General features: G+C 34.5%; 1 protein-coding gene and 1 pseudogene across 1 annotated transcript; one reads left to right on the top strand and one right to left on the bottom strand.

Annotated features, from left to right (window-relative positions):
- Positions 1 to 2,253: 2,253 nt before the first annotated feature.
- Positions 2,254 to 8,208, top strand: LOC112795641 (MACPF domain-containing protein At1g14780). Its single transcript, XM_025837676.3, has 7 exons — positions 2,254 to 2,697; positions 4,236 to 4,474; positions 4,842 to 5,046; positions 5,580 to 5,657; positions 5,755 to 5,938; positions 6,173 to 6,339; positions 7,280 to 8,208. The coding sequence occupies exons 1-7, from the start codon at positions 2,443 to 2,445 to the stop codon at positions 7,988 to 7,990; spliced, it is 1,839 nt and encodes a 612-aa protein (XP_025693461.1). The 5' UTR covers positions 2,254 to 2,442; the 3' UTR covers positions 7,991 to 8,208.
- A 1,597-nt stretch (positions 8,209 to 9,805) lies between these two features.
- Positions 9,806 to 11,557, bottom strand: LOC140184515 (uncharacterized mitochondrial protein AtMg00810-like; annotated as a pseudogene).
- Between the last annotated feature and the right edge of the window lie 2,631 nt (positions 11,558 to 14,188).

The following is a 14,188-nucleotide window of genomic DNA, read 5'->3' as shown; positions in this document are numbered from 1 at the left end:
AATTTAAGTACAGTTAATTTTATATAAAATTAATAATTAAAAATTATTAAATAATTTAATTAAATTATTAATTTATATAAAATTAATTATACTTAAATTTTTACTTTATTTTATTTATTTATACTATTTTTATATTATTTTTAAAAAAAAATTTAGAGGTGAATAATTTGTAATAATTTTGACTAATATTTAAATAATACGAACATCAAATTATATAAATAAATAAATTTTGTTAATTTATATATATAAATTTTAATAAATTTATGTATAAATAATGTTATTTTATACGTTAAATTTTAGTAAATATATAGATAAATAAAAATATTATTTATATATTAAAATTAATTATTAATATATTTATATATAAATATATATTATTTAATTTATTTTTAATATATATTTATATTGTAATTTATATTTTATATTAATAACTAATTTTAATATACATATAATATAAATAATATATAAATTATTATGGACTAAATATTGAACTAAAATAATAATATTTGTTGATTACATCACACTATTATTATTTTATCTTATTTGAACTATACTAATCACAGGAATTTGTTAGAATTTGGTTGAATTAGTCCCACGTTGCTTAGGATAGCAAATGAAGTGGGTGGTCTAAGCTATAAATATGAGACTAAGTTCTCCATTTGTTTTTGCACCAGTCGAAAATACTTTAAGCTTGTATCTAATTTTTCTTTTTCTCTGTACTCTTTGATTAGAGAGTGTTGTAAGGTGTAGTTAGATATTTGCTTTGAGAGAGTGTGGGTGTACTGGGGTGCCGGTGTTAGAGAGAAAGAAGTCTATGCTGTTGTTGTTGCTGGAAGGCAGTGTGACACTGTGAGAGTGCAGTTTGGAAAGGTTCTGACTAAGGAAAGACCTGGTATTTAAGTGTGTCCATTGTGACCCACATCTCTTTCCTGGGGACCCTTCCTAGTGCACGGTCTACAGTTGAGTTATACTATTCCAGTATACGGTTGCAACAATGTCAGGATATTCAAGTGCTGTGAAGCTTGAAATAGAGAAATTTGATGGAAGAATCAATTTTGGCTTGTGGCAAGTACAAGTCAAGGATGTATTGATACAATCAGGTTTGCACAAGGCGTTGAAGGAGAAGATCTCTGGTTGCTCTCTCTATGAGAGAAGATGATGTTCTCTATAAGACAAGAAGTATCCTCATGGTATTACCGCACTGCTATGGATAAGGATAAGTTGTGGAAATTGGGTTCACAATTGCACACGGGCATTGGTTGGCGTTAAGATGCAAGGTGTGTGGCGGAGTTAGGTCGATGGCTGAAGAACTTCCAGGAAAAGCCAATTTGGAAGTTGCACCATGAATTTTCAGCAAGGTTTCGATCTGTACCAAGGCAAAATGCTTGGAATGGTCTCATTCCAAGTGAGTATACTTTCATGGTGGAGTATGATAGTTCTCTGAACTATGATTGTCGGTATAGACAATGGTAGCAAAGAATTGTCGGTGTCGACAATGGAAGCTGAAGATGTGTGACTATTTCAATCAAGGTGGAGATTGTTAAGATTTGGTTGAATTAGTCCCACATTGCTTAGGATAGCAAATGGAGTAGGTGGCCTAGACTATAAATATGAGGCTAAGTTCTCTATTTATTTTTGCACCAGTCGGAAACACTTTAAGTTTATGTGTTGTAACAATTTTTACATAGTGATATTCTCTGGTTGTCATTTGACAACGGCCGTGGTTTTTTCTCCGGTAATTGGAGTTTCCACGTTAAATTCTTGTGTTGTGATTGTGTCTATTTTATTTCCCTGTCAAAGGTGTTTTCTCAAAGGTGTTTTCTCAAGAGGGAATGGTGTCTTATTCTCAACATAATTATGACACGATGGGAATACGTATATATATAAAATATAAAGTATTTTTTAAAAATTGTAATGATAGTTTGATATTTTATTGATATTAAAATATAAATTAATTTTTTTAATTATCTTAATGTTTTATTTTAATTATATTAAGTATTTAAAATATTTTTTTAATAAATAATAATATATACTATATCTAAATTTATTTTAAAAATATTTGTTAAGAATAAAACTGAACACGCTGACACGTGATAATATTTTTTTTATTTTTTATTAAGATATCATTAAACACAACAAACACATATATTAGATCAATATCAATAAATATCGTATCCAAAATGACGCAATCAACTCAACTAAATGAAGTATGTGCTTCATTCCACATTAATAATAATGACCTTGTCTCATTCAATTATTCAAACAAAGTGATAATAGCGAAGAATCCAAAGTCAAACCCGCCACCAAACCTGATTTGACTATTAGCTTCTTAATTCTTATATTCTTCAATTCGGTCACGGTCAGAGGTCGTGGCAGCTGATGCTATAAGTGCTTATTATATTCGAATAATTTAATCATCAAACTTTAATTTGGTTCACGACGATGGAGGAGGTTACAGCGTTGGGGTGTCTGGGCAAAGGCTTCGATCTCACGAGCGATTTTCGGCTCAAGTTCGCGAAGGGCGGCGTTAATGGAGGGAGGAGGTTGGTGGTTATTGACGAAGAGAACACGAGGGATATTGTCGTGCCTGGAGGACCTTCTGGTAATAACACTATTATTCCTCATGTTTCTCAAGATATACGCTGTGATAAAGGAGACAGGATTCGATTTAAGTCTGATGTTCTTCAATTCAATCAGGTTCCTTTTTTATTTTAATTTTTTCTTCTTTGCGTTTCAAATTCCAAAATACTATTGCCTGGATGAATAGAAATTGCTTCTGTACGAGTTCTCGATGGATAATTCTTTGTTTGAGCAGCAAAATGGTTTCAAAGAGAGGTTTTTACCAATTTTTTCTGGAAATTTTTGGTACATTTTTTATGATATAAAAGACACAACTTTTATCTTCTCTGTTCTTATTAATTACTTTTAAGAGTTTAATTTTGATGCATTCACTCTAACTATTTTAGATGATTATTTACACTATACTTATTTTTGTTGATGTGGTATTAAGTAATTAGATATAATAAGTGAAAAACTTTACTAATATCAAAGTTAAATTCTTACTTTTAATACTAAAGGTAAGTTTATACAAAAGAAATGTAGACAAAACTGGTGCATGCAACGTTACTCTTTAAATATGTACGGACAAGTATGCAGGGTTTATGTTGAATCATTTGGTACAGGTAGCTTGGTCTTTTATTGAATATCTATAGAAAATTGATTTGTACAAAATGAGGTGTTATTTGTACTTATATTTGTTTCATATATATAGAGTTGATACATATTTTTTTATTATTGGACGTATTGTGAGATCATAGTTCTAACACTCCCAAAAGGATGAGGATAATATCCGAAACAAAAGGAATATTCATGTGTCAAACATGGGTCAATAATCCTCTCTCCTTTTTTTAAAAAGAGAAAGAGTTTAAGCTTTTATTTAGAAGAATGAAATTGAATACAATAATCAAATTTTAGGCACTTGAATTATATTTGTTATATAAGCTTCGATATTATGCCAAAAAACTGTATCCCAAATCAGTCTAAACTTTTATGTTCTGCACGGGGGAACCTTCTACTTAATTAGTGAAATCCCAAATCAGTCTAAACTTTTATGTTCTGCACGGGGGAACCTTCTACTTAATTAGTGAATAGTGATTGGTGTAAAATAAATGAGAATTTTATCATTGTAAGTGTAAAATGTGTTGTCATAAATCATAATTGATGGACAGTGTTATCAAAGGCAGTATATACATTTCAGTTACATGATTATAGTTTACACTTAATTTTAGATTGCTACCATGACATGTCATTTTGGGTATTTAAATCTCAAACTTCAAATGATGAAAATGTTAAGACACTTGAACTTGGAATATAAGACATTAATCACTTGTTTCATTTGTCTGTCATCAATGCATTTTAGAGATTGATCATGATTATCAAAGAAATGCTACCCAAGATGTAGCTAATTCAATTAATGAATAATAAAATTCAGCAATATTTCAGTACTGGATCTTATTGAAAAGACAAAAAACAAAAAAAAAAGAAAAAAGAACAGTAATACTCTTTTCATTCCATAACGTCTGTTACCATGAAAATCCAGTACATTATGAATAAGTTGAACTATGAATGTACTAAATTTCTAAAATGGTTGATATTATGTCATTGCAATTTCTTGATAGAAGATATGTATTAAAAGACAGAGTTTAAATGTAGCATATCTCTTTCTTTGATTGCAGATGTCTGAGTTGCTTAACCAGAAATCAGCAATACAGGGGAAAATTCCCTCTGGCTATTTTAATGCTCTTTTCGACTTAACTGGCGATTGGTATCGTGATGCCGAAGATATCAAATATCTTGCTTTTGATGGTTATTTCATTTCTCTGTACTATTTGCACCTAACTCCTTCACACCTCATACTTCAAGATGAAGTAAAGAAAGCTGTTCCGGCTCAATGGGATCCTGCAGCATTGTCCAGGTAATCCATCTTTTCTAAAAGTTTAAACTGATAGATAGAAGCACATGAATATTTATATATCTAACAATAACTAAACGTGAAAAATAGCAAGTACTCTGTACTTTCTACAACTTATCAATGATACTGCATTTAACAAATTCATTATTCTTTATCATTAAGCTCGAGTTGTCGGTAATGGAGAACCAATTCACAAGAATCCATGTCTCCCTTAACTAATACTCAATTTGCCTTCTAGACAGAATCCTTGTTAGCATACTTTTTTCACTCTTATGTATTCGCAATTCAATCTTAACAATGGAACATGCATACAGTTATGCATGATTTTTGGTCAATAAGCATAATGATCCTGATCAGTCATGTTAGGCAGGTTCATTCAGACATATGGTACACACATAATAATAGGTATGGCTGTTGGAGGCCAAGATGTAATTTGTGTCAAACAGAAACACTCTTCAAAGATTTCTCCTAGTGATCTCAGAAGATATCTAGAGGAACTTGGAGACTTTATGTTTTCGGATTTAAGAAGCCCTTCACTACTCGAGAGGCAGACAACAATACATGCAAAGCAAAAGGTAACCAATATGACTCTACTCTATAGCCAAAGGTTTTGGAAAAAGAAAAAGGTTTATGAGATTTGAACTTCTGTAACCCAAAAATGTTTCGTTTTTGTTCTTTTTTACGCCCATTCTTCTAAATTAAAATCAAATTTGACCACAAGGTATGTGTGGATTTGTAGCCACACTTCAAGCTTAAAATAGCTTTTGCGTGAAGGGGCCTGTTAGATATAAAAAGCATTAGCGTGTCTTGCTGTCTTTATCTAACAACTTAAGTTTTTAGGATATTTACTAACATCTTTAATACTCTTAGAATTCATGGTGAAAATACAGAATCAAAATAGAGGGAGAGTGATATAATCTGAATAATGTTTCAAGTGACTGTTATGTCAATTTGATACAATGCATAACCTTCTTATACACATTCATAAGAGAATATTATTAAAGCGTTCTAAGAGGGGCTAATTCCTACAACTGAAGTCTATAGAATATTTATTAACATGGTTGTCTATGTATTGATAGATAGATATCAATCTTGCTAATTCATGTAGGTCCCTGAAGTCTTTAGTCGCGTGATGCAATCAAACTCAGTACAGTTCACCAGTATTTCGGAATCATCAAGCAAGGATGTAAGTATAAAAAAGAGAAACAATATATCAGTTCAATTTGAAAGGAACAAAGATTTTAAAGATTGTTAGTATCTCATGCTTTTTGTTATTGGAACAGGGCCTCACTATTATTTGCTCAAAAAGAGGAGGTGATATGTTCAAGCATAGTCACTCAAATTGGCTTCAGACAGTGCCATCAAATCCTGAAGCAATTCTCTTCAAGTTTGTTCCTATTTCATCACTTCTCACAGGAATTCCTGGAAGTGGCTATCTGAGCCATGCCATCAATTCGTACTTGCGCTGTAAGATATGTTCTTTTCGGATCCAAAATTAGTTATATAATCTACGTTTTTTTATCTCTATTTTATGCAGCTTCAATGATTTTGATTTAGATAAGCTCCAAAATAAAACAAATATGATTTGTCTCGGATTGTCCTTGCATGTTTTACTAAATTACACGAGTTTCAAGTGTCGATCACTTTCTAATTTGACGAGGAAGTTACACTGCATTTCATTGATTTAAATGTTCTTCACAGATAAGCCTTATCCTGAAGATTTACAATATTTCTTGGAATTTCAAATTCCAACACAATGGGCACCAATGTTTTATGAGCTACCTCTGAGGCATCAACGGAGAAAGACTTCTTCGCCTTCGCTGCAGTTCAGTTTCATGGGTCCCAAGCTTCATATCGGCTCTGCACAGGTACTACTAACCAAACCCTGCTACTTGAGCAAACAGTTTTTGCAACATATATAAGAAGCGAAATCCTAAATTTATGCACCAAGGATCATGTCGCCGAGAAAATTATCCACAGAAAACAAAAAAATTAAACCCTTGAGGAACATTTGCTACAAAAGATCATATTGTTGACGAAATTACCTATCTTGTGCAGATTAGCCTAACAAATCAAGCTTTTTAGTTACATGAGATGAGACGAATTTTTGTTTTTGAGTAAATACTCAAATTGGTCTTCAAAGAATTTCAAATTGGACACTTTGATTCCCAACAAATTTTTAATCTCTAGAAGTCCATGAAAATGACTCACATCGGAAAGATTGGTTCCTTCATTGTTTTGAAGAGGGATTAATTTTTCTTAGGGTGATATTTTTGAGGACCTAATTGTCTTAAAATAAAAATTTTTAGGGATTTATTTGTCCGATACCCATGTTAAAATTTTTTATTAAAAGCGACCGAGGGACCAATATGGCTTGCGGGAGTAATTCTAGAGGGCTCTTAAGAGAATAAAAATTTGTTGAGGACTAAAGTATCCAATCAAAATTCTTTCCATACAAATTTGGTTGTTTGTTCTTTGTTCTTTCTAGAAGTCATTTTGACAACAATATGAACATAGTACTTCACTCGACAATAAGTGTTGTTTCCTTATTTCAATTCAATGTGTGTGCTGCATAGAACATAGCATCTATTTTGAGTTTTCAACCCTTTTAGTGTTGCAATTGACATTATATTATATCGATAGAGAAATAATTTATTCTCACAAACATTCTCTAAAGAAGAATTTGTTGCTTTCTAAGATTTCAAGACATCAAGAATATCCATCTCTTTTATTTCTTCTTCTTTAGTAATTAGGAAGATTTTTAGTATATTCTATATAATTAATCACGGAATTCATGCAAAATATCAGGTATTGAGTGAACAAAAACCTGTGGTTGGTCTTCGGTTGTATTTAGAGGGAAGAAAATGTGACAGACTAGCATTACACATACAGCACCTTTCCAGCCTCCCAAACACAATGATCCTCTCTTCCGCCGGCTCAATCACAAGCAAATCGTCGATGTGGCGAGGATCAGATGACAATGAAAACAGCGACGAATTCCTAGAGCCAATAAGATGGAAGGGCTTTGCTAACGTGTGCACCTCAGTAGTCAAACATGACCCTGAATGGTTGAATGAATCAAGTAGTAATGGTGTCTACATTGTAACCGGTGCTCAACTCATTAGCAAAGGGAGTTGGCCAAGAAATGTGCTTCATTTGCGCCTCCTATACACTCACATACCAAATTGCAGCATCAGGAAGTCCGAATGGGCTGCCGTTCCAGAAGCTTCTAGAAAATCATCATTCCTAACAAATCTTAGCACTACATTTTCCTTCACACAACAACAGAGTGTGAGTGGTCACCAGAAGCAAGCTCCAACCGCGCTTAACTCCGGTGTTTATCCGGACGGTCCACCTGTCCCGACTCGTTCCGCCAAAATGCTAAAGTTTGTTGACACCAGTGAGGTCGTGCGAGGTCCGCACGACGTTCCCGGCCATTGGCTGGTAACAGCAGCTAAGCTTGTGACTGAGGGTGGCAAGATTGGATTGCAGGTTAAGTTTGCATTGTTAGACTACTAGTGACTCTAGAGAATATCTATGATCTAAATTATTATTACTTCATTCTTTTGTTCAAAAACTATAGATATAGATGTAATTATTGGTTAGGAAAATAGCTACTAGATTAATATATGAGATGCTAAGGATGTACTAAACTATAAGACGTTTATACATGTAAAATATTGAATGGAGTATGTAAAATAGTAAAATACAGATGTGAGAAACATCTTTTATAGAAACCGTGAGCCTTCCACCAATAAATACCCACCACAGTGTAACAATGGTCAAATCATGCAAAGCGTGCTTCTTTGACCATGCTTATATGATAATAATTTGGAGGGAATGATAATTTGATTAATTTCGGTCCTAATTTGGCAACAATGGAATATCACTCCCTTTTTAGTGGGTGTGCAAATCCGAATCTATCTAAATTAAACTGTTCATTTAATTTAATTTAAATAAAAAATTGAGTAAAATTGTATTAATTTAGATTTGATTGAATTTTGTTTTTAGCAAATTGATTCAATTCAATTTAAATTGTACAATGTATTATAATATTATTATTTTATTATTATATTTAAAATTTATTTATAATATGATCAATTTGTTATATATTGTATATTATTCATGTATTATTATTATTTAGTGAATATACTGTGAATTTAAAATAAAATTTATAATTTTATTTCTATTGTTATTTTATTTTTGGCTTATCAAGATATTGTTAAAAATTGTTATATCATTGTTGGTTATTTAAAATTTGATATTGAGATTTGATATATATATTTATTTATTTTTTAAATTTACGAAATCGCAAATTCAATCCAATCCAATTCCAATCGCTTTAAATTGGATCGAATTTTCTAAAAAAATAATTCAATACAAACCGCAGTGCGAATACCCCTACTTTTTAGTTTTAATCATGCAAATTTTTTTCACAATAATTTAAAATTTTAATTTTGACGCACAGCTACAAAAAATTAATTTTATATGTGCATTTAATTATATAATAACACGTCATTAAAAAATAATTACATTTTATATTGACCACGTAAATGATCATAAAAAAAAGAGATGTGATTGGATGATCGTGTAAACTGTTTTATACTGATGCATCAAAATTAAACTTATAATTTAATATTGATAAATTTTTTGTAATATACTTAATAAAAAATTATATAATTGATTAAAAATATTTTTTCATTTTAGTCCAAAAAACGTGTATTTCATATGAATAAAAAAACATGTATTTCAATTCTTAATTCCTTATGAAAATCACGCATGTCTTTTAACAAAAAAAAAGTGTATAATTAATCATATAATTCTTTTATCAAAATAACATATTTATATGTTATAAAATTTATCAATATTAAATCTATCATATAAACACATGTTATTAATGGTCTATGTCATTGAGTCACATCAATATATTATTAATAAAAAATATGTTAGACACTAAGGTAGTACACATTATCAATCTCAAAAATATATAATAGATACAATTTGAATCTCAAAAATAATTTTAGTCTATAATACCAACTTCAAAAACCACTTTAAAAAATTAATAATAATTTTTTATATGTAAGGTTGAAACAAAATACATAATCGAACACTTGATCCGAAAAAACGTGCTTTTGAGAAGAATAATGTCCTTTTGGAAATATTTAAATTAATAAATAAGAAAATTTAAAAACAGAGGGAGAAACCTAACTTTTGAAAGATTTTTTTAAATAAATAATTTAAATATTTTATTTATGTATATAAATAATTTAGAGACAATTTACGACTTTGTATGTAATTACTTATTTCGTTTAGACATAAATATATATAAACATATTATGGATGCACCTATAATAGTAACAACACATAAGTGTAAATAAGATACACTTATAATAAATTCGTTTATACTATAAACAATATATGTACGAGGTACACCTATATTAAAAACTCGTTCCACTTCATTTCTACCTTCAATTTTGGTACTTTTTTACCATCTAAGAGTGTTTTCTTGCTATCGTTGAATTTGTTAGACAATATGGTGCATTCAAATGTACGCTCAGATGATATCAACATACTGAACGACACATAACATATTCCTGGAGTCATCAATTTTGAGGTAAGTGTTGTTATTTTTTGTTTAATAAAAAAGCATATTGTTAAATATGTTTGTTAGAAACAAGAGACTGAGAGAGTAATCTGAAAAGTGTATTATTGAGTTGTGATCAAAGGTACAATATACAAGGGGTATTTATAGGTGCTAAATGAATCAAAGTAATAAAGACATAGAATCCTACAATTAATGTATAGATATACTATATAAATATAGACAATACTAATTGATCTAAATTGATTCTAATGATTCTCTAACATCCCCCCTCAAACTCAAGTGGGAGCTAAGGATACCAACTTGAGTTTGGATAACAAAGTCCGGAAACGAGTTGGGTGATGAGCTTTCGTGAAGATATCAGCAGTCTGATCTAGTGTTCCAACAGCAATGAGACGAACAGCATCAATAAGGATACGTTGCCGAACAAAGTGACAATCAATTTCAATGTGTTTGGTGCGTTCATGAAATACATCATTATGGGCGATCTGAATAGCACTGCGGTTATCACAAAAAACATCAGTAGGGAACGACTGAGGAACACCCAAGTCTTCGAGAAGCCAACGAACCGAGATAACTTCAGCAGTGGTGTCAGCAAGGGCACGGTACTCAGCTTCTGTGCTTGAGCGAGCAGTGAACGTTTACTTCTTAGCACGCCAAGAAATGAGAGCATCGCCAAGAAACAAACAGTAACCAGTAGTAGAACGACGATCAGTGGGATCACCAGCCCAATTAGCATCGGAGTAAGCCTGAAGAGACAAAGAGGAATCGGCAGAAAAATAAAGGCCATGAAATAGAGTGCCTTTGATGTAGCGAAGAATGCGTAGAACTGCCGCATAGTGAGTAGTACGAGGAGCTGACAAGAACTGGCTAAGTACATGAACCGGATAGGCGATGTCTGGTCGGGTGACAGTCAAGTAGACGAGACCGCCAACTAACTGTCGATAGAGAGTCGAATTATCCAAAGTAGTGCCATCCATAGGGGTAAATCGAACATTAGGCTCAATAGGAGTAAACTCAGTGCGACTATCTGTAATCCCAGCGCGAGCAAGAAGACCTGAAGCATACTTTGCTTGAGAGAGATATATGCCATCATCAGTGGAGATGACCTCTAGACCAAGGAAATAACTGAGAGAACCAAGATCTTTCATCTCAAAGGTACGGTGAAGTGAGGCCTTGAGATTAGAGATACCATCAACATCATCCCCAGTAATGATCATGTCATCAACATACAAAATTAGGAGAACAACTCCACGTTCGCTTTTAGGAATGAAGAGCGCATTCTCATGAGGGCTAGAAGTAAAACCAAGACTGCATATGGTAGTGCTGAACTTGTCAAACCATTCACGAGGAGCTTGCTTAAGTCCATAAAGTGCCTTGCGAAGGAGACAAACCTTATTAGAAGGATAAGGATATCCCGGAGGTGGTTTCATATAGACTTTCTTTTTCAAATCCCCATTAAGAAATGCATTCTTCACATCCATCTGACTGAGAGACCATTTTTTAACCGCGGCAATGGCAAGAAGAGCTCTAACAGACGTAAGACGAGCGACAGGGGGCAAAAGTCTCTTCATAATCAATACCATACTCTTGCATACAACCTTGAGCAACAAAACGGGCCTTATAACGGTCAATAGAGCCATCAGAGCGAGTCTTGATCTTGTATACCCATCTACTGCCCACAACTTCCTGATCAGGAGGAGGATCAACCAGATCCCAAGTGTGTGCTTTTTCAAGCGCCTGTAATTCTTCTTGCATTGCTTGTTGCCAATTTGGGTTTGAGGAGGCTTCTCTGAATGTCTTAGGTTCATGTTGATGAAGAATAGTAGAAAAGCAATGGTAATCAAGAAGATGAGGAGGTGGATTCCTTACCCTAGAAGAACGAGCGGGAGGAGGAGGCATGACGGTAGGAGCAGGATCTTCGTCCGGTCTGGAATCATCGGGAGATGGAGAAGGCGGAAGAACAGGAGGCTGTGGAGGGTCACTCGAGAGAGAAGCTGTAGAATCATCACTAGGAAAAAGATCAACATTGGGGTTAGTAAACAAAGGTGACTGAGTAGTAGGGATTGACTCAAATGACAAGAATCGAGAAAACATGTGGTGCTCCCAGAAGACAACATGACGAGATATACGAATACGTTTAGAGAGAGGATCCCAACAACGATAACCCTTGTGTTCAGTGTCATAACCAAGAAAACAACACATACGAGCCCGAGGTTCAAGTTTACTATGTTCATGAGGCTGAAGAAGAACAAAACATACACAACCGAAAACTTGAAGAGAACTATAATCTGGGGAGGTATGATAAAGACGCTCAAAGGGAGTAACATTACCAAGAACAGAAGAAGGGAGTCTATTGATAACATGAACAGCAGTAAGAACAGCTTCACCCCAAGTACGCTCAGGACACGAAGAGGAAATGAACATTGCACGGACGGAGTCAAGAATGTGACGGTGTTTGCGTTCAGCTCTCCCATTTTGTTGAGATGTACCAGGACAAGAAAACTCAGACAAAGTACCCTGTTCTGCAAGAAAGGCTAATAGTTTGGAATCACGGTATTCCATAGCATTATCACGTCGGAAAACCTTAATGACCTTGGAAAACTGAGTTTTAATCATAGTAGCAAAGTTGATATAGATCTGAGGTAACTCATGGTGATTAGTCATCAAATAAACCCAAGTAAAACGGGAATAATCATCAATGAAAACGACAAAGTATCGAGCTCCACCCATAGAGGCAGTGGGAGCGGGGCCCCAAACATCAGAGTGAATGAGATCAAAAGGAGAGCAAGCAAGAGATGAATTATTATGAAAAGATAAAGCAGGTTGTTTGGCAGTTTGACAAGAAATGCAATCAAAAGATTCATTTAGAACCTGACCTAAAACACCCTGAGAGACAAGAGGACGCAATTTTCCTAAGGAGGTGTGGGCAAGACGCTGATGTCATAAGTGGAGGGTAGAGGGAGAAGAAGCAGCACAGAGATTTGGTACAGGAGGAATATGAAGATTCTCGAGTTCAAACAACCTTCCGACCTTACGTCCAGTCCCGATGATTTGTCCCGTCCGAGGATCCTGTACACGACAACCAGAAACAGAAAAAGTGACTTCAAAACCCAGATCAACCGGTTGACCAACAGAAATAAGATTGAAGCTTAATTTGGGAATATAATAAGTATCAGGAAGAGTAAGAGTTGACTGGGATATAGAACCCTTGTTTGTGGCGTGCAAGAGGGAGTCATTTGCAGTATTGACAGAAGGTCCATTTGTAGTGGTAGACATGGACGAGAAAGTATTACGCAACGGAGACATGTGATTAAAGCAACCCGAATCAAAGTACCATTTAGAATTACCTGGAGATGTGAAAAAAGCAGCAGGGGTATTACCAGAAACAGAGAGAAGACGCTGCAGAAGAGACGCAATATCAGATAGAGAGACAGGAGACGAATTGAGAGAAGTAGTGGTGGTAGATTCAACAGTAGAAGCAGGCGCGGGACGTAGTGGGCGAGTAGGACAGGTATTAATCAAATGTCCCGAGAGCTTGCAATAATGGCAAAATAGTTGTGCACAATGGTAGCTAATATGACCTTTCTTGTGGCATGTGCGACATTCAATAGAGGGACAGCTGGAGAACGGGTGTCCGAAACGGTTACAGTTGCGACAGAAGGCACCCTTTCTGTGTGTGGCAGCAAAAACATCTGACTTTTCCATAATAGTAGTCACAGAGAACAAGAAGAGGAGAGAAAAACTGCAATTTATGAGCAGAAAATGAGGAAACGGATGGCAAAATCGGAAAGAGCTCACCAAAAAACCTTAGGGAGGGTCCCACTGTCTGACACGTCAGCGGTCACGTCAGATGCCACGTCAGCTGCTTCGTCAGCAGCCCAAGACACGTGGCATCACACGATAGGAGGAAGGGGACGCGTCAGCGCTGACGCGAGCACCGAGCTGGCAGCAGGTCGGAGAACGCGGGTCGGGGCGGGTCAGGTCAGATGCGGTCTGGCGGATCCGCGTGGGTTTGGCGACGACACGTGGCGCTGTCTGGGACCGTTGATCCTGGGCGTAGATCCAACGGTTCTGGATGGCGTCTGGGGAGAGAGAAACTGAAGTGGTGACCG

The sequence above is a fragment of the Arachis hypogaea genome, chromosome 4, assembly GCF_003086295.3.
Source record: "Arachis hypogaea cultivar Tifrunner chromosome 4, arahy.Tifrunner.gnm2.J5K5, whole genome shotgun sequence".
Taxonomy (NCBI): Eukaryota; Viridiplantae; Streptophyta; class Magnoliopsida; order Fabales; family Fabaceae; genus Arachis; species Arachis hypogaea.
This window is presented reverse-complemented; position numbering and strand designations above follow the sequence as displayed.